The sequence below is a fragment of the Vulpes lagopus genome, chromosome 2 (genome assembly GCF_018345385.1).
Source record: "Vulpes lagopus strain Blue_001 chromosome 2, ASM1834538v1, whole genome shotgun sequence".
Lineage (NCBI taxonomy): Eukaryota > Metazoa > Chordata > Mammalia > Carnivora > Canidae > Vulpes > Vulpes lagopus.
Window position 1 is genome coordinate 37,034,374 of NC_054825.1, and position 21,432 is coordinate 37,055,805.

Consider the following 21,432-nt stretch of genomic DNA (forward strand, 5'->3'; position numbering starts at 1 on the left):
GCTCAATCCCAGGACCCCAAGATTATGACATGAACCGAAGGCAGATGCTTAACCAACTGAGCACCATTACCCAGGTGCCCCTTGGTAATGTCTGAGGCACAAATATTATAATTTTATTGATGTCCAATTTATCTTTTCTTTAGTTGCTCATGCTTTAAGTGTCATACCCAGGTGCCCCTTGGTAATGTCTGAGGCACAAATATTATAATTTTATTGATGTCCAATTTATCTTTTCTTTAGTTGCTCATGCTTTAAGTGTCATACCCATGAAACCATTCCCTAATCCAAAATCTTGAAAATTCAACCCTGTTTTCTTCAAAATGACAATTGTTGTCTTAAAGTCTCTTTTACTTGATATTAATACAGCCGTTCTAGCTGTCTTTTGGTGACATGTTGAGCAGAACACCAGGCACAAATTACCAATACTGGGAAGACTGACTGTGTTGGAGATAGTAAATACCATCATTATGCTAGTCTGAAGGACTAGAAGTTCAAACACTTCTGCCCCGCTGCATCTTGGTATTGGAGTCACCAAGGAAAACTGAAAAAAGTGTCTTTTAAATCAGGAGAAAAAAAGAATTACAGATAAAAAAACACATTTAGACTATTTTTTGCTTAGATAGTATTACCTTTACCAGTGCCCTTTGTTTCTTTGTGTGGATTTGTGATACTCTCTAATGTCCTTTCATTTCAGCTTGAACAACTCCCTTTAGTATTTTTTGTGAGGCAGTTGTGGTAGCAATGAAGTCTCTTAGTTTTTGTTTATCTGTGGATGTTTTAATTTCTCCTTTATTTTTCAAGGACAATTTGGGCTGACAGTCTTTTTCAGCACTCTAAGCCTCTGGGGTTTCTGAAGCAAAATGACCTGTTAATTTTATTAAAAATCCATTATACACAATGATTTGCTTTGGTTTTTCTGCTTCCAGGATTCTGTCTTTGACCTTTAACAGTTTATGATGTATGTAGTTAATTGATGTTTTTGAGTTTTATTTGTAGTTTGCTCAACTTTGTGGATGTGCGGGTTCCTATCTTACATCAAATTTGGGAGATTTTTGGCCATTGCTTTTCAGCTGTTGTTTCTGTCCCTGCCTCTTTTCTTTTTCTGGGTTTCCCATTATGCATATGTTTGTACATGTGATGCCCCACAGGTCTCCAAGGTTCTGTTCAACTCTTTGCATTTTTGCTTTCTAGTCTTCAGACTAGATAAATTCAGTTGAACTGTCTTCCATCAAGTTTGTTGGTTATTTCTTCTACCGCCTCAAATCTGCTATTGCACCCTTCTAATGAACTTCTAATTTCCAGTTACTGTATTTTTTAACTCCACAATATCTTTATGGGTTTTTCTAAAAATAATTTTTATCTCTTTATTGGTGTTGTCTACATAGTAAGACATTGTTCTCATACTTTTCTGTATTTATTTTTTTAAGGTTTTATTTATTTATTCATGAGAGACAGAGAGAGACTGAGATATAGGCAGAGGGAGAAGCAGGCCCCACACAGGGAGCCTGATGTGGGACTTGATCCCAGGTCTCCAGGATCATGCCCTAGGCCAAAGGCAAGTACTCAACTGCTGAGCCACCCAGGCATCCCAACTTTCCTGTATTTCTTTAGATGTGGTTACCTTTAGTTGTTTGAACATATTTAAAACAGCTGATTTAAAGTCTCAGGTCTAGCTAGTCCAGTATCTGTACTTCCTTAGGGACAATTTGTATCAATTGTTTTTTCCCCTATTGTATCAGACATACTTTCTTGTTTCTTTGTCTTATAATTTTTGTTGAAAACTAGACATTTTAAATAATATTGTCAGCTTTCAGAATCTCTCCTCTCTAGTGTTGGTTGTTATTGCTGTTATTGGTATGTTGCCAGGTGAATTTTCTAAACTGATTATGTAAAGCCTGTATTCTTTATCATGGGCAGCCACTGAAATCTCTACTCAGTAGGTTAGTCAGCTAATGATTTACCAGATTTTCTCAAATGCCTGGAATTAATAAATCTCCTAGTCTGTGCCCAGGGGCTCTCTGTGCAGTTTTGGTGCCCACCCTCAACACTCAGACATGCTGTGGACAACTCTGCCATAGTCTTCACTCCCTGCATGTACAGAGCTTCCAGGTTAGCTGAGGATAAGAGCTGATGGTCTTGTTAGGTCTTTTCTGAGCATGTGCATGCCCCTGGGCATGCATGTGGATTTCTAGATTCCCAGGAATAAATTGAAGCTTTCAAAGCTCCTATGGGCATCTCATTACTTGCTTTTCCCTTTTCAGCTTTTAAATTAGTCTCTTGCTTGCTCCGACTGTTATTTACCACTGCAGGCAGCTGTGAAGTTAATAATTTTCCTCTAATTCTTTTCCAAGTATGTCACCTGAGGAAAAGGTTATTTGTATTGTGGAAGCTCCAAGTTAGCTTAAAGACAGTAGTGTCTTCCATGGAATAATCAGCCAGGTAAATAATGACATTTCTTTGGGAATGAGGCTTTAAAAGAGCACCATCCTTCTTCTGTTCTCTCTGCTGGCTGCCTGGTTGCTGCTTTGAACTGTGTTTACAAGCTGCTCATTTTCGAGGCTTCTGTGGAGCTGGGTTGTGAAGGATAGGAATGAAGCAAGTTAAAATGCCACAAATTTCACTTCATCAGTGTTTCATGAAACTAACAGTGTTTATTTTAAAAAGTGCTCCCTGGATTTATGCAAGTGTTTGGTTAGTTTCAAACTTTTTTAAAATTTATTTATGATAGTCACACACACACACACACACACAGAGAGAGAGGCAGAGACATAGGCAGAGGGAGAAGCAGGCTCCATGCACCGGGAGCCCGACGTGGGATTTGATCCCGGGTCTCCAGGATCGCTCCCGGGCCAAAGGCAGGCACCAAACCGCTGCACCACCCAGGGATCCCGGTTTCAAACTTTTAAAAAAGCTGATTGTTACAATTTTTGCTAGTTTTCCTAATTTTATGGAGGAATTTTTGGAATCTTTACTCTTTTTATTACTTTTACTCCTCATTGTGTATAGTAGCTGCATGGTTTCTGTTGTGTGCATTTGTCATCCATTATTTAACCAGTTCTCTGTTGAAGGACACTTGTTTAGAGTCTTTTGCTGTTACTAACAATGTTTCATTGAATAACCTTATGTAAATGTAATTTCATATGTGTGAATCTTAAGGAAAAATTTTCTAGAATTAGAATAATTGGGTCAAAGGTCCAAAATACGTCATTTCTTAATTTTAATAGATACTAAAAAATTGCCCTGAACCACTGTATCATTTTGCATTTCCACTGAAAATTAATTTGTAACCCTTAGTTCTTTAACTGTTAATTGAGTATTGCTTTTTGCCAGGCACTATTTTACATGTCCAGGATACTGGCAGTGGTCTGCTGGTAAATGTTTAACAAGTAGTTCTCTTAGGAGAATTCCACCCTCTGCTGTAGTGTTTTCTGATTTTTGTAGTGTTAATGCACCCATCATTCCTAGTTTTAGGCTAGCAACCTGATGGTACTGAACATGGAGTTGGGGAGAGATATACACATCAACCCTTTCAAGCTGGTATGAGCTAGTTCTAGCAACCACTGGATGCAGCCATGAATAATGTTGACTAAAAATAATCCCATTCACCTAGAGGAGAGGGCAGTAGGCAATACATGTCATAAGTAAGTAAATTATACAGTATTATTAGAAAATAAATGGTGGAAATATCAAGTTGTATAAGGCACATGGGAAGTTGCAGGGTTATTAAATAGGATAGTCTGGGTAAAACTAATAAGGAAGTGACATTTAAACAAAAACATAAGGAAGTGATGGAGTAGAGCAGTGATTCTCAAGCTTTAGCAGGCATTAGAATAACCTGGAGGGCTTGTTAAAACACAGATTATGGGTCGCATTCTTAGATTTCCTGACTCAGTATGTATGGAGTGGGGCTCAAGACTTTCCTTATCCAAAAAGTCGTAGGGGGGCAGGGCAAGATGGAGGAGGAGTAGGGTCCCCAAGTCACCTGCCCCCACCAACTTACCTAGATAACTTTCAAATCATCCTGAAAACCTACGAATTCAACCTGAGATTTAGAGAGAGAACAGCTGGAATGCTATAGAGAGGAGTTCGCGCTTCTAACAAGGTAGGAAGACGGAAAAAAAATAAAGAAATAAAAAAGCCTCCAAGGGGGAGGGGCCCCGTGAGGAGCCGGGCTGAGGCTGGGGCGAGAGCCCCTAGGACAGGAAGGCCCAGCCCGGGAGAAGCAGGAGCTGCACCAATCTTCCTGGACGGAAAGGCGCTCGCAGGGAGCTCGGGCAGGATCCCAGGAGGGCGGGGATGCATCCCGGTTCCCAGGGTCACCTACAGAGGAGGTTCCCCCCCGGGGAGAGCGCCGCACACCGCGGGCCGAGCTCCCTAAGAGGCTGGAGCGCACCCAGCGGGGCCCCAGGAGCAGCTCAGGCTGCAGCTCTGGCAGCGGCTCCGCGCGGAGGGGGCTGCGTGGTCCCGGGAGCGCGATTGCAGCGGCTAAGGCCACGGAGCCCGAGGAGCGGGCGACACAGCCAAGATCCGGTGCTCCCCTCTCCCCTGACGGGCGGAGGCCGGGAAGGCACAGGACAGCGAGGACGCTCCTGCCACTGGGAGGCTTCCAAGCTGTGCAGATCAGCTGTCCCCCACCCCTGGAACGTCCAGGCCCGGGCGGACTGGGAGCTGCGGTAGTCACTGCGGGAGCTGACTCGGGCTGGAGAGCTGGCCGCCGCCACTGTTGTTGTTCCCCTGGTGTCACCCTGTGCCTGGGAGGGTCGGGGCCGCCGGGGAACAGGGGCCTCACAAGATCAACAGCTGCCACTGAGCCAAGCACCTGGCAGGGGCGGGACAGCTCCCCCAGGTGCACACACCTGAGAATCAGCACAGCAGGCCCCTCCCCCAGAAGACCAGCTGGAAGGACAAGGGAAGAGAAAGTTCTTGACCAAGCAGCACTGAAAAGCTCCAGGGGAAGTCGAGGGATTTACAGTATATAGAACCAGAGGATATCCCTCCTTGTTTTTGTTTTCTTTTGTTTTGTTCTGTTTTCTGTTCTTTGTCTTTTTTTCTTCTTTTTTGTTTTTTCTCTTTTTTCTCTTCCTTTTTCCAGTACAACTGTTTTTTAGCCACTCTGCACTGAGCAAACTGACTAGAGTATGTATTTGAATATATCTAACATGAATTCTTTTTATTGTTAAGGGTTTGGTTAAAAAATATTCTTAATTGCTTCGGGGCTCCAGAAAGGATGTCAGTGTCTTTACCTCCAGTGAGAGATGCTACTCTGCTGAGGTTGAAATAAGCACTGTCATCATGCATGACAGTCCTAAAGTGTCATGAAGCACAAGTGTCTGGATATGAGCCTTGTGTCATTTCCCATTGACAGGGTGTCTTACAACCAAACCAGATGTGATCTCCCACTTGGAGTAAAGAGAAGAACCATGAATAATAAAGGTGTCATTCTCAAGCCAGAGCCTTCCAGGTGAATTATTGTGTACCCAAGAGATGGAGGCTACTGGAAATGAGATCTCATGTGGACAGTTGGTTGCTTCCTTGGCATCTATATTATTTTTCTGATAATTGTGCTCAACCTTCTAGACATTTACTCAAAATCTTTTACCAGTACATAAACATTTAATAAAATAAATGTGAATAAAATTCACATTTAACTACTGACATACTGTGGAAAGAAACAACAAAATTTAAGAGACACACATAGGCTACTTTTCAGGCCCAAGATGAGAACTTGACTCTTTTTGTTAGAGTTACAATATATTTATACTGTACATCTTCAAGAGCTCTCTGAAGGGAGAGCTGTTTCTCCCCCCCAGAAATAAAACATTTTCTTTCTTTCTTTCTTTCTTTCTTTCTTTCTTTCTTTCTCTCTTTCTTCTTTCTTTTTTCTTTCTTTCTTTCTTTTTCTTTCTTCCTACCATAAGAAGCTATATGAACTAGTATTGGATAACAGTTAATGAAAAGTAGAACTTACAGTCATGATAGGCAAGACTGTAAAGGTATGAACATTACAGCTTTGGGTGGAAATGAACAAGATTTCATAAAATTTACAGGTGAGGAAGCCAATGCTCTTGGATTAGCAATTGGTTCTTTAGAATATGAGCCTTGACAAGAAAAATACCTTGATTATTTTTTGCCATTTTTCTTTTTGGTACAATGGAAAAAAAATCAATTCCTTATAGTAATTGTATGTGGGTGATCATTACCACCAAAATGATAATGATCATTTAAAATATATTTTAAAGTGAATCTTGCAAGATTGCAATGGCATTTAAAAATCTTTGCTTAGTTTGAGCATTTTCATTTGCTGTCATTTCTTTTAACTAATTGCTATTTCAAACAGTTCCTGTCCAGAATACTTATGGGTAATATAGCACAGGAGCAAATTTGAAGCCAACTTGAAAGAAAAAAAGGAAGTTCAAGAGACAGAAAGCTAAGTATAAAATAGAAAAACTTCATGATAAGTTTTAAACAGCATCTTGCTACAAATTCTCAACCCAATATATACTAGTATATTGGTCCAGGCAGGTTTTAAGCACAATAGAGAAGATAAGGCTTATAGTTCATTCATTCACTTCCTACTTCAATCGTTCAAATGCTGAAAATGTCCTAGAATTTAAGGAATTCTTAGTAGATTAACCTGAGGAATTTTTCTTTGTTCTAGTGTAGAGCAAATATTTGTTTATTGAGAAATCTATAAATCTTTTCACCATCTGCATAAAATTTGCCAGCATCCACCTGTAAAGAGATGAATACAGGCTGATAGTCTGTTCCTGCAGGCTCCTAACTCAACTCAGTGGATGTTACAGAGTCCTGGCTTGAGCTTTACAGCTTTACCTCAACCTTTCATGACAAACAGATGAGATTTTTTTGAAGCATAAGATATACCATCATATACTCTAATTAATTGTACCCATCCTTTTTACTTGTCTTAGACAACTTTAGATGAGTGTGATCACACCTGAGCATTGGCAGGAGGCTCAGTCCCACTTGGAGGGAAAACTGTAGCCATATTGCCCATCCAGATCCAAGCCAGGTAAATAAGTTGCAAATACCATTGAGATTAACTGTAAAGAGGTGCTTCTCTTTCAGGTGGGAGATTGATTTGTTTACTTTCCATGTTTTGGGAATCCAGCTAAAGCAGTCACACATACTTTTTCTTGTCTGGTCAGCAGGAAATCCTGGATAATGTGATTGTTTTTCACCACTCACACTATAAAGTTTATTAAGTTAAAGGCTGATAGTGTACTGAACCAACATGGCTGTGTTACCACAGAGAAAACTGTTATAAACTTTATATGCAAAAGAAAATTCCACCAATAGGTCAAGTCACAGGCTGTGGTGCTTGTCCAGGAAAAACTCCCCTAAAATACATGTTGCTACATTTTCACTGATTCATTAGCAATAGACAACAGGATGGCAGTGTGCTTCAGTGCCTAGCAGCAGGTCACACACTGTTATAACAGATTGTGTAGGATCCTTTACTCCTATTGTCACCCATGTGGACTCCAATGGAAAAGGATCCTTTGACAATGAATATCACTGAAACCAACAGGTGTTAGTTTAGGCTGATCAGACCTGAGCCACCCAGATAAGAACATTGACATCTGGATATACCATCACATGGGATGTGCATCTACATCCCAGTATTGAGACCAAAATCAAAGTTGAGTGATTCAGCCTATGAGGCCCAGAAGCCTGACAAATATGCCTACAGTACCAATACCACAGTTGAATGGTGTACTAGTTTCCTAGGGCTGTCTTAACAAAGCACCACAACCTGGGTGGCTTAAAACAACAGGCATGTACTCTTGTGGAGGCCAAGAAAAATTAAGGCCATCCCACCTTAAGTTTAGCATTAGCACAAGTACAGCCATCTTAGGCCCCTGTGAATAAGAGCTGAACTTTACGGGAAAAACTGCAGAATGTTCTCAATGTCCTCATCAGGGACTCCCATATCAGAAAGACAACAGAGCCCATGCCCATGGTAGAAAGTCCCATATTAGAATGAGAACAGAGCTTAATGCCCTTGAAGTTTCTTTTTAATTTTTATTTATTTATGATAGTCGTCATCACACACACACACACACACACACACACACACACACACACAGAGGCAGAGACATAGGCAGAGGGAGAAGCAGGCTCCATGCACCGGCAGCCCGACGTGGGATTCGATCCCCGGTCTCCGGGATGGCGCCCTGGGCCAAAGGCAGGCGCTAAACCGTTGCGCCACCCAGGGATCCCGGGTCTTTGAGATTTGGATCCATGAATCAAACTTCTAAATAAATTGTTTTGTCTTTTAAGGCCAGGTTCCAGCCCCCTTGGAAGAAAGCAGCTTTTGTGAAGTAAGAATGAAGGAAGCCCCAGGAATAGGAATCCCACTGTGAAGATTGCTCCTCTGACCTCAGATTTCTCACCACAGCTTTAGAGCAGAGGCAGGAAACTGCTAGTAAGGAGCAAGGCCTTGGTTTTCATAATCTGAAGTAGCAGCTCTTTATTCTGCTCAGAATGAGCATGGCCTCACTTTCCCCATACTCAGAGGGTCTCACGATGATGGTGAAAAGTCTGGACCAAGCTTCAGAAAAAATAGGTGAGTGGGACACTGAGAGTAGTGGGTGAGGGGCAGGTTGCATAGAAAATATTAATTCATTAGAGGGTTCATGTCTGCATGGTCTGTAGGGAGAGAGCACTAGGCACAACTGAAGGAATTCTACCTCCAGCCTTAGTAAATATCCCTTGCCTTCAACCTCCACTCACTTTTCCTAGATTTTGACCTGCTCTTCTATGTCCCTTTAGAGGTATACTACATCTCTATCTACCCTGACATTATAGAGGCATAGAATAGGGTCATCTGTGTCTGCTTAATTTCAGGGCTGAGAAACCTTGACTCTTATCACCAGATTCTATTGCAACTTAGACACAGATTTTAAAGTAGGCCTGTCCACAAAACAGCTTCATCCATTTCTACAGAGTGATTTCTAGAACTCTAAGGATAAATAACTTAGCAGGAATGTAAGTAAACAATTATCTTGAGTATTTTTTCCTACAACATTGATAATGAAAAATAACAATTTGTTTTTTGATATATTTGTTAAATTAGTTCTGCATTGGTTCTAAAAGAAACATGAAATTAGTAATGATTAGGAAGTAAACAGTGAAAAATTGCTGAGCCAGGCTCTATGGTTCTTGTCAGAGTCACACATGTGTATTCTCTCTGCACGTGGTTCTTTCTCACTCTCTCAGGAGCCAAAGTACTTATTCTTACAGGGTAACATTTAACCAGCTGGTGGGCATGGGGTTTTAGGAGCTGAATCTCAAAAGTCTATAGTAGCCAGATATCACATGACTTACTGTTTTTTTTTCCCATAGCTGTACATTCAACCTTCTCTGTACTTTCCCAAAAGGAACAGAAAAAGAACAAATCCCAGGTGAGCTGCTTTTCATTTCTCACATTGTTTTCCATTGTATAAAACAATGAAGGATAAAAATGATAAAAGCTATCATAGAGTTAACAGATCTAAAGCAAGGAAAGGTCAACACGTTAACTGTGTGGTAATTTCTTTTCCATTAGTATAAATATTACATGATATATTATGTAACAGTAATTTTTTTAGTAATTTTTATAACAATAATTTTGTGCAAATTTATCTTTGATACTCTGTCCAAAAGGAAGATGCTTTGTTTTTTTTAAATTTTTATTTATTTATGATAGTCACAGAGAGAGAGAGAGGCAGAGACATAGGCAGAGGGAGAAGCAGGCTCCATGCACCGGGAGCCTGACGTGGGATTCGATCCCGGGTCTCCAGGATCGCGCCCTGGGTCAAAGGCAGGCGCCAAACCGCTGCGCCACCCAGGGATCCCCAAAAGGAAGATGCTTTGATTTGACTAAAAAAATAAACAAAAGTAATTCTTCATGGAACACAAAGTTTTCCTGGCCTAAAGTCTGAAAAACTTTGCCTTCCTGAAAGTAAGGTAGTTGACAACTGCAGTTAACAAGTCTGAAATGAATGCTGCCCATCATCTTCAACTCTGATTGTTCTTTAGTAGGTGCAGAGAGAAGGCCAAAGCATAACTTAGATGATTCAAGTGGATGATTTTTTTTAAAGATGTATTTATTTATTTGAGGTGGGGAGGCAGACGGAGAGATTCTCAAGCAGACTCCTGCTGAGCATGGAGCCCCACGTGGAGCTCTGTCTCTCAACCCTGAGATCATGACCTGAGCCAAAACCAAGAGTTGGACACTTACTCAACTGAGCCATCGAGGTGCCCCTCAAGTTGATGATTTCTTTTGTCTGCTTCACACTATTGTCCTTTTCCGGTTGCCTTTTAGCAAAGCTTATCTTCATGTGATTATCTTTGGTCCATTATAGTTCTTACCTTATTTTTCTTGACTGATTTCATCATCTGTGGATTTTTTTATAGTTGAAAAAGGATGGACAACCACCCAATTTGAAATTCAAAAACTGAATGTTATGCTTGTTTAAGTGAGAGCTATTGCTGGTCAGATGTATTCCTACTGAGCAAAGCAAACTGTTGATTTTCTATACGGTTTTTGCAAAGAGTTGATGTATTTGTTTCCTGTGGATGGTGTAACAGGTTACCACAAATTTGGTAGCTTAAAACAGCAGAAATTTATTTATTCACGTCATGGAGGCTAGAAGTGTGAAATCAGGGTGTTGTCAGGGATGTGCTCCTGCTTAAGCTTCCAGAGGAGACTCCATCCCCTATCTCTTTCAGCTTCTGGTGGTTTTGGGGAGAGAGGCAGGAGAAAGAATGGAGGGAATAAAAACTAAGATGAAGAAAAATAAATATTTTGTAAGCCCTGTATCCATGTTCCCCAGAGAAACAGAACCAATAGGATGTGTGTGTGTATGTGTGTGTGTACAGGTAGCATATAATATAGATACATGAATACACATAGTATACATTTGTTTTATGGAATTGGCTCATGTGGTTGTAGGTGCTAGCAGATCTAAAATTCGAAGGACAAACCAGCAGACTGGAAACTCAGGAGTTAATGCTTCAGTCTTGAGGCAGAATTTCTTCTTTTGAGGGAAACCTTAGTTTTTGCTCATAAAGGCTTTCAACTGTTTGGATGAGGTCCACCCACATTATTGAGGGTAATCTATTTAAAATAATTGATTGTAGATATTAACCACATCTAGAAAATACTTCATAGCAACACTTAGACAAGTGTTTTATGAAATAACTGGATACTGTAGTCTACCAAGTTGACATACAAAACTAACTGTCACAAGCCCTTTAAGAAGATACAACAGTTATCTGTTATGTTGTGTGTGTATGTATACATATATATATATTGATATTTATGTGGCATGTGAATAAGTAAATACATATATACATATAAAAATAAGTATATACATGTGATCATGTGACTAGTAAACAGCACTTGTCTGGATTATTTTTATGGGCGACATTAGATCTCATTTTATATTGGGAATTTAACTCATTCACATTTATTGTGGTCACTGATGATGTTTAGTTTTAGTTCCTCTATCTTTATTTGTATTTTTATTTATCCCATCTTCTTTCCTTTCTTTAATTTTTCTCTTCTCTTTCAATTATATATTTCTCCCTTCCATTGGTTTGAAAATTCAGTAGTCTACTTTTGTCCATTGGTTCTCCTGGAAACAGTTAACATAGTTTATATTTGTACTTTTTCTGTAAGCATCAAGAATTTTTATTTTCTGGACAGACCTTTTCATGTTTTACTTTCCCTTTCTTCCGTATCTCATGTTCTATAGAAGTGATTGGAATTGTTTTTTAATATGATAAAAATTTTAAAATCCTGTATTAACAGGTGCAGTGTGTAGACATGACTAAGCTGTCTGGTTATTCTCTGTAATTTCCAGCCTCCAGAACTGTGAGAAAATAAATTTCTTTTGTTTAAGCCATCCAGCATGTGGTAGTTTATTAGAGTAGTTTAATAGGTAGTTTAATAAAGTACCATTATTATTATGGGAGCCTTAGCAAACTAATAACAATTCTATTTTTAATTTTTTGAGGACACACTATACTGTTTTCTGTATGGCTGTTCAATTTTCTGTTCCCACCAATGTGCACTAGCGTTCCAGTTTTTCCACAGCCTCACCAATGCTTTTGTTTGCTCATAGGTGTGAGGTGAAGTAATGTTCTTTTGAGTACATTCATCTCCAGTGTCTTTAAAACTCATGGAATCATAATAATTATATAGTTTGTTTTCTTCATACTTTCTCACTTTATCTGGTGCATGTCTTTGTTTTACTGGTTCTAAATTTCTAGTGAACCTTCATTGTCTCTTTATATTTATATGTGAAGATTTGGTTTGATTCATGTAGGTATCTATTGTGAGTTTATTCAGAAATGTAGAATGCTGTTCCTTTATGTTTTCTCTCCTCGGTGAAAGAACTGACTTCAAGATTTGTAAAGGAAATTGTTAGAAAGATAAAACCTGGTGAATAACCTTTCAAGTTATCAGCAGAGAGTATATAGGCAACTTTAAGGGATTATTGATTTGTGAAGTGGAGATTTCCTATACTATAGAGTTAGACCATCATGATCTGTCTCATCAGAACCTGTCTTAAAACAAAGTCAGTGTCCATTTTCTTTCTGGCTGATTGGCCATTGCCAGAGACCCTGAAGCATTTACCTAAAATATTTTTTTAAATCTGGTTTATCCTTCAGCCATCAGCTGTGTTTATACAGAGTGGCAAATGCCCAGAGTGTCTGACAATACTTTAGTTAATTCCTTAGCCAATCAATCAGCACACTGCCCACTTTGAACTTAGATGAATTTGGTGGTTATATGTACTATATACTGAATGTATGCAGACACATACATGGGACCCGTAGGCAGTTCTTACTTTGCAATATAGTGTGGGGCTATAAAAATAGGCATGTACACTGAAAACATACAAAGCAATCTTAATCATTGGGGTAGTTCTGCAGTCTTTAAAAATATTTGTTAAAACATTAAAAATCTATTGATGATACATATGTATACATATTTTATGTATATATTATACATATATATAAAAATTAAAAAATACTGTAACTAATATTTAGTACTGAGTACCTCTTCATTAAGATTTTTTGGTTGTAGATCTAGAGTGTCTCAAATGGAAGCAGTATCAACATCCCCACAGTCAGGCGTTTCTTCTAAAACTCCATTTATATTTAATTTGAGTTTCGCTTCTACCATAATCACTTCTCATTTCTTTGCTGCTTTTTCATTTTTGTTGGCCAGTTCTCTTTTGCAAACCATTTAACCATTTTTGCAAAATGCCATATTGCTAGGAGACAAGAAGGGGACATATGTTTTGTTGTTTGTGTGCGGACTGAGTAATAGATAAGCAGTGATCAGTTACTGGCAGACTGAAAAAAATGACACAATTGATCATTGTTCATGTTTGTTATTTATGTGGTGATTTGTGGATTGAAGAGCATGCAGCAAAGTTTGTACTTTATGTGATTACTCACAGATACCATAGTAACTGAAATCTGATTGTATTGTTGGGGGACTGTTGTTACTTAAGTAAATAAATTGTGGTAATTGAAATTCATGCATGTCAGGACTATGCAAAATATGGACTACCTGTAGAGAGAAACATTCAGACATATCAATACATTGCCACAAATTGGTGCCAATTTGATGCTTAAAAGTTTTCCTCCCTTGAAGGGTGAGTCATCAAATACTTTGGAGAACTCTTATCTAAATGAAAAATGCCAAAATTACCAGAGATTAGGGCATTTTGTACCATTAAAGTCCCAAATTCAGTTCTCTCTTGATCTTATGCTATCATTTAATCCAGTTTGCATACATACTAGATTGTAAGCTTCCTGAAAGTAGAAACAATGTTTTATGTATTTTAATGTCCACAGAAACCAGGACACTTTCATGTTTATAGCATTTTTTTTTTTTTAGTTTTTTTATTTATCTATGATAGTCACAGAGAGAGAGAGAGAGAGGCAGAGACACAGGCAGAGGGAGAAGCAGGCTCCATGCACCGGGAGCCCGACGTGGGATTCGATCCCGGGTCTCCAGGATCGCGCCCCGGGCCAAAGGCAGGCGCCAAACCGCTGCGCCACCCAGGGATCCCTATAGCATTTTTTATGCTTGTGTGTGTCTGTATGTGTTTACTATTATTATTATTATTATTATTATTATTATTACATTTCTCATTCTCCCACCACATATAAAACAAAAGAGGGACTGTGGTAAGTCTCCTGTAAAAACTTTTTCTAATAAACTCAGTAGTAAACATGGTAAAGAATTGGTTCCTAAATATATTTCTTCTGTCGTGTAGTTTTGACTACTTTTGATTGATCAGATACATGTCTTACAGGGATCAATTTCATTTGAGGATGTGATTGTGAACTTTACCAAGGAGGAGTGGAGTCATTTGGACCCTGATTTGAGGACCTTGTACAGGGATGTGATGTTGGAGTTGTATCTTCATCTCACTGGGTAAACAAAGCTTTTTTGAGTAACATCAGGCTTGTCCTTTTGCTGTTACCAAAGCATGTGGACCTTTTGTAGAGTTTAATGATACTTAGCTGTGGACACCAGGAATATTGTTTGTTTTCTCACATACCCATTGAAAGATTCCAGTGGGGGCAGCCCCGGTGGCACAGTGGTTTAGCGCCACCTGCAGCCCAGGGCATGATCCTGGAGACCCCGGATCGATTCCCATGTCGGGCTTCCTGCATGGAGCCCACTTCTCCCTCTGCCTGTGTGTCTGCCTGTCCCCCCCATCACCCCCCACCGTCTCTGAACGAATAAATAAATAAATCTTTAAAAAAAAAAAAGAAAAGAAAAGAAAAGAAAAGAAAGATTCCAGTGGGTCCCCTCACTTCATTTGCAGCTCCTGAAGCTGGACCTTGGTTTTTCTTCTGAGTTCCTAAAGCCAGGCAGCTTTTCATATGTCCTTTATAATTTTCCATTAGCAGGACATTGCATTACCAAACCAGAGGAGATCTTCAAGTTAGAGCAAGAAGCACCATGGGTGTTAGAGAAAGAATTGCAAGCCAGTGTTACCCAGGTGAGTAATCCAGAGGAAATTAGATCCCAGGTGGTTTCAGGAATATGCATCTTTGGAGTGTTTTTAAGAATCCTTTTTAAGAGTCTCTGTTTGGAAGTGACTAAGGATAATGAGGCTGTATACCTAAATTCACCACAGATACACTGTCACACATGTATGTTCTCTTTTCTTGCTTGGCTTTTTAAGAGTTTACTCCCTTTTATTTGTACCTTGAAATTCATTCCTGTGTCATAATAAATATTTTATGTTGGTCAGTCTCCTTCTTCTAGCATTCTTAGCTTCATATTCCTTTCCATTATTCCTAATTTTCCATATTCCATATTCCATTCCATATTCAATTTTCCATATTCCATTCCATTATTCCTAATTTTCAAGGACTTGTTTTCTTTTCAGAAATTAATAAATTAGTTTAACCAGTATTAATTGAACACTTGCTCCCCATGCCACTCATGTTTTAAATGAAAGAGGTGGAGCAGTCATGAAATAAGTTCTTTTATCTTATGGAATTCGTATTAACCGGAGAGAGAGGCAGGAAACAGATTGCCATGAAAGTACAGAGTAGAAGGAAGGGGACTAGTTAGGAAGAATGACACCCCAAAGACTAGGTTTGAGGTAACAGAATGTGCAAAGTGATAGAATTCTGGCTATTTGTTGAAGGTAGGATTAACAAAATCAGCACCTAGACACTAATTCATCTCTGAACACTTCATTCCTCTAATAGTTTTTTGGAACAGCAATCTTGTGTACCTTGTATCTTGTGGCACATTTACTATATAATTTTTTTTATTGAGCATATCTTACTGTGAATTCCACTCATTGTTATTCATCCACTCTTATTGAATCCTTTATTTTCTGTTCATTTGTGGATTATGTTTATTTTCCCCCTTCTATCCATTTGGAAATGTATATTCATGAAGGACCCAATAAATATATGTGCATTCATTGCCAATTTTACTTTCCCCTTGTCTACCACAATAGCTTAATAGCTTTGGTTGGTTGTTTGGTTGTCACCTCCTTCTCCCAGCTGCTCAGAAAAGTAGAGGGAATGGAACATACTGATTTGGTATTACTTTTATCCCAAACGACTGGCTCTGAAACCAGAGAGCTGGGTATATAAAGGGTATTTGTGTATTAGACCAATTTTATTGGAAGTAGTTTCAGATTCATAAGGTATGTTTTTCTTATTTCTAGAAGAATTGAAAGTTGATGGCATGATAGAGAGCAAAGAAAATCAAGACAGACATTTATGGCAAGATGCATTTTTCAATAACAAGAAAGTAATTACAGAGAGAGAATGTATTAAGGAAAACATTTAATTTGTACATAGACTCTATTTCTTCTAGAAAAATCTCCGGTAAATATAATCTAGATGGAATCAGTTTAGAAAATATGTCAGAGTTAACCACTAATAATAGAAACTATTCAGGAAAGAAATCTGATGATGCCAATGGGTATGAGAAATTGCTTTCTGATATTATTAATCATGAGAAAACTCATACTAGTGAGAAGTTTAATGAAATTAAGAAAAATGAGAGCATCTTCTATCATAATGAGGATTTTATTCAACAACAAAAGATTCACACTGTGGAGCAACTGTTTGAATATAATGAATGCATTAAAGCCTTCCACAGTAATGCTCTCTTCATTACACATAAGGGAACTCACACAGGAAAAAAATCATGTGATTATAATGAATGTGAGAAAATTTTCAGGTATGAGTCAAACCTCATGTTACATCAGGTAATTTACTCAAGGAAGAATCACTATACATTTACTGGATGTGGGGTAACCTGTGATAAGTCAGTCCTTTGGAAGAAACGTCCTAGAATTCATATGAGTGAGAAATACCATGAGTGTGATGTATGTGGGAAAACCTTCCTCTGAAAATCAAATCTCACAGTACATCACAGAATGCATACAGGTGAAAAACCCTATAAATGTAATGAATGTGGGAAACCCTTTTACCATAAGCCAGCCCTCACTGTACATCAAAGAATTCATACAGGAGAGAGACCGTATGAATGTGGGAAATGTGGGAAAACTTTCTACCAGAACTCAGCTCTCTGTCAGCATCAAAGAACACACACAGGGGAGAAGCCTTACAAATGTAGTAAATGTGGAAAATCTTTCTCCCAAAAGTCAGACCTGACTGTGCATCAGAGATCTCACACAGGAGAAAAACCTTATAAATGTAATGAATGTGACAAATCCTTTAGTATAAAGTCAAAACTCACTGTACACCAGAGAATACACTCAGAGGAGAAACCCTATGAGTGTAGTGAATGTGGGAAAATGTATTACATGAAGTCAACCCTCAGTAAACATCAAAGACTTCACATAGGGGAGAAAATATAGGAATGCAGTGAATGTAGGAAGACCTTCTGTGGGAAGTCAATTCTCCTTAAACATCAGAGAACTCATACAGGGGAGAAACCTTATGAATGTGTAGAATGTAAGAAAACCTTTTCTGAGAAGTCCACTCTCAGTAAACATCATAGGATTCACACTGGGGAGAAACCCTTTGAATGTAACAAATGTGGGAAGGCATTCTGCCAAAAGTCCCAACTCATTCAACATCAGAGAATTCATACAGGGGAGAAACCCTATGAATGTAAAGAATTTAAGAGAACATTTTGCCAGAAGGCATCCCTCAATGTACATCAGAGAACACACACAGGAGAGAAGCCCTATCAATGTAGCGAATGTGGAAAATCTTTTTATGATAGTTTGACCCTCATTAAGCATATGAGGATTCATTCAGGGGAGAAACCCTATAAATGTAATGAATGTGGGAAGACCTTCAGCCACAAACCAACTCTTGCCACACATCAGAGAACACACACAGAAGAGAAGCACTGTAAAGATGGATGGTGAAACTGTTGCTGTAACTCAGAACTTTTGGCCTGACAGTATATCTAGGGAAGTAACCCTATGGTTGTAATGAATGTAGGAAGAACTACCAGAAGTCAGCCTTCAGTTTACATCATAGAACTCATACAGGAGAGATACCTGGCAATGTTTTTACCAAACTGGTCACAGAACAAGTCGTTCTCACCTGCTGATGCACCTGCTCTTGCATCCAGGTAGATGAGATGCATGATGATGTGCATGAGAACTGGCCAATGGGATGTGAGTATAATGATGTAATTCTCTTCTGGTCTGACATATAATGGCCTCCATGTAAATTCTTTATAGTCTCTGTTCTCTTTGGGGGTAGGATATAGAATTCCTTCTGTTGAGGGGTCAGCACTCACTGTATGTTGGTGAAGTCACACAAGAGTAGAAATTTCTGTCAACATCTTGATGTTTCAAAACCTAATCCACAAATGAAACTGCCTGTAACTGGAGAAATCAGAGTTAAGAAATCTTGAGATTGCAACAAATTTAGAAAAGCCTTTACAAGAAGGCTTGTATCTTGTTCAATTATCTCATTGAACCTCAGGTAAATAATAAACTAAAACCTTATAAGCACATGATTTTCTGAAAGCTTTCAGAAACAAAAACATACTTTGTTGAAACAAAGGTGAAACAAAACATACTTTGTATTTCAGAGAATGATTACTGAGGGAAACCGAATTTAGAAAATACATTTAAGTTGTAACATAGGAAATACAGAGGCCAAGTATAATACATTTTTCACTTCTAGCACAAGTCTGAATTTAAGAAACTGCTGTGAACAGAAAGCTAATTGTACTTATCACCATAAAATGTATTCATTAAGAAGCCCCATCATTGAATATCCTGAAATGTTTAATTGGGGTATCTAAGTAGGTTTGAGTGTGCCAAACCCAACTTAGTTGTAACTTGGGAACTGTTTGTATATAACATGCCATATGTTGTTCTTTGCCTTCCTAGTATTGGCAACCATGATATGATGCAAGAGTTAGCAAACATTTTCTGTGAAAGGCTAAATAGTAAATACGTTAACCTTAGAGGTTACATATGCTTTCTGTCACTTTTTTTTTCTTTTTTTTTTTACAACCTGTTAAGAATGTAAAAAGTCATTCTTAGCTCATGGGCCATTGAAAACAGACTTGGCCAGATTTAGCTTGTAGGCCAAGTTTGTGAGCCCCTGATATCATGGTTAAAAGCAAGGACTCTGGAACTTTATTTCCTAGGCTCAAGTCCCAGTTCTGTTGCACATTAGCCATGTGGCCTGGGATAAATCCCTTAACATTTGTTCCTCAGTTTCCTTATTTGCAAAACGATGATCCTGACATTATACTACTACACGGAGTTCTAGTAAGGACCAGGTAAGTTAATAAATACAAAAGTATTAAACCACTGTATAGAATACTACAAGTGTTAGCTATTCTGTGACTAGCAATGGATTTGTTGGTGCTTTTACAGGCTTTTGATTACCTACTCAACAGCTGTCCCTCACTCCATGCTAGTAGACCAGTTGTTTTTGTTTCATTGTCCATCTTCTGTATAATTCAGGAAATGAATAATAATTGATCTAACCTGATTTTTTCCAGCTTATTGAAGTATAACTGACAAAATTATAAGATATTTAAAATGTATAATGTGATGATTTAAGTGTACATGTAAAAAGATGCCCCTGTCAAGTTAACTAACCATCATTTCATATATTTACTAACCTCACTCCTCTTTTTTGGTGAAAACATTTACATTCCAGTCTTAGCAAATTTCAGTTATATAATACAGTGTTATTAACTCCAGTTACCATGTTATACATTTGGTCCTCATGGTCTAACCTAATTTTGAAAAATGTGTCCTGATTAATGATTCATTTGAAATATGCATCGGACCCAGCTGTGGCCAGTGAAAAACTCTGAAGAATATTCAGTGAAATACAGGGAAACAGGATTCCCAGGGGCTAACAAACATTTGATTAAAAAAAAAGAAGCCCTGATTTTGCTGGATGTTTTTATGTTTGGATACGATATCTGATTGCATTTTTGATCCTAAGGTAGTATCTGGGGATGGGAGAACACAAAGCTGGGAAGACGTTGGGTCAGCAGTGTCTTTTGAGCAGGTGAATCAACCCCCCTCACACCGGGGCTTCTATATATGAGATCTATTTTTTTCTAATTATACCATTTGAGTTGGGATTTTCTATTTCTTATTTTATTTTAATTTATTCATGAGAGACACAGAGAGGCAGAGACACAGGCAGAGGGAGAAGCAGGCTCCCCATGAGGAGCCTGATGTGGGACTGGATCTCAGGACCCCGGGATCACGACTTGAGCCAAAGGCAGACTCTCAACCACTGAGCCACCCAGGTGCCTGGGATTTTCTGTTTCTTAGAGCTAAAGGTGGTTTAACCAACTTACATGTGTATCTTTTTGAAAAGGTGTTAATTCAGAAATACTAACATTCCTCAGCCTCAGGAGAGGATATGTTCTCATGAGTAACTGATTCAGAGGTGACTGTTTTTCAGTCCTGTAAATCTCCATGATGAATTCCACTAGAAATAAAGCTATTTGCTAATCCATTATATGAAACAAGTGTCTAATTCATTGAGCTTTCGTTGCATCTAAGCAAGAAAAAGCATTTAGAAAATAATTAGCTCGGGATCCCTGGGTGGCGCAGCAGTTTGGCGCCTGCCTTTGGCCCAGGGCGCGATCCTGGAGACCCGGGATCGAATCCCACATCAGGCTCCCGGTGCATGGAGCCTGCTTCTCCCTCTGCCTGTGTCTCTGCCTCTCTCTCTCTGTGTGACTATCATAAATAAATAAAAATTTAAAAAAAGAAAATAATTAGCTCATGTAGGTCTTATATTTAAAATAGGTGAAATAAACACTAAGCTAAATTGTCCATTGATCTGTCTCAATGTTATTGCCTGATTAGGTAAGGTGTGAGATGGATCTAATGTTTTCCCAAATGAATAAACAGTTCTCAACACTATGATTGAAGTTTGAACTACCATCTTTATCAGGTGCTAAGTTATCATTTGTAGGGAGTATTTTTGCTCAGGACTCCATCCCTTTATTTTTTTTTAATAACTAGCTTGCCCTCATGACATAGCAACTAGTAGATCTCCCAAAGATTCCACATCCTCTTGCCTTCACATTTACTCCTGGGAAAAACATTTGATCCAATTGGGCCAATAAGAGCCCCACCTGGGACTTTTGTAAAAGGAGAACATCATGTTCTGTGGATTGGTGACCATGGGACTCCTCACAGCCAGGAGAAAGTGTCTGCATGAAGGAAAATAGTTAACGTGGAGAGGAACATTTAAGAGAGAGACAGGGCAGCCCGGGTGGCTCAGAGTTTTAGCGCTGCCTTCAGCCCAGGGCCTGATCCTGGAGACCCAAGATCGAGTCCCACGTTGGGCTCCCTGCATGGAGCCTGCTTCTCCCTCTGCCTGTCTCTGCCCTCCCCCCTCCATGAATAAATAAATAAATAAAATCTTTAAAAAAAAATAAGA

At 38.9% G+C, this 21,432-nt stretch overlaps 1 protein-coding gene across 1 annotated transcript; it reads left to right on the forward strand.

The window, feature by feature from the left end:
• Positions 1-1,509: 1,509 nt before the first annotated feature.
• LOC121484880 (zinc finger protein 33B-like) lies at positions 1,510-18,375 on the forward strand. The gene is given in 5 exon segments (XM_041744658.1): positions 1,510-2,439; positions 8,302-8,587; positions 9,367-9,425; positions 14,343-14,464; positions 14,944-18,375. A coding segment is annotated over 1 exon segment (963 nt). The 5' UTR covers positions 1,510-2,439; positions 8,302-8,587; positions 9,367-9,425; positions 14,343-14,464; positions 14,944-16,949; the 3' UTR covers positions 17,913-18,375.
• Positions 18,376-21,432: the final 3,057 nt, after the last annotated feature.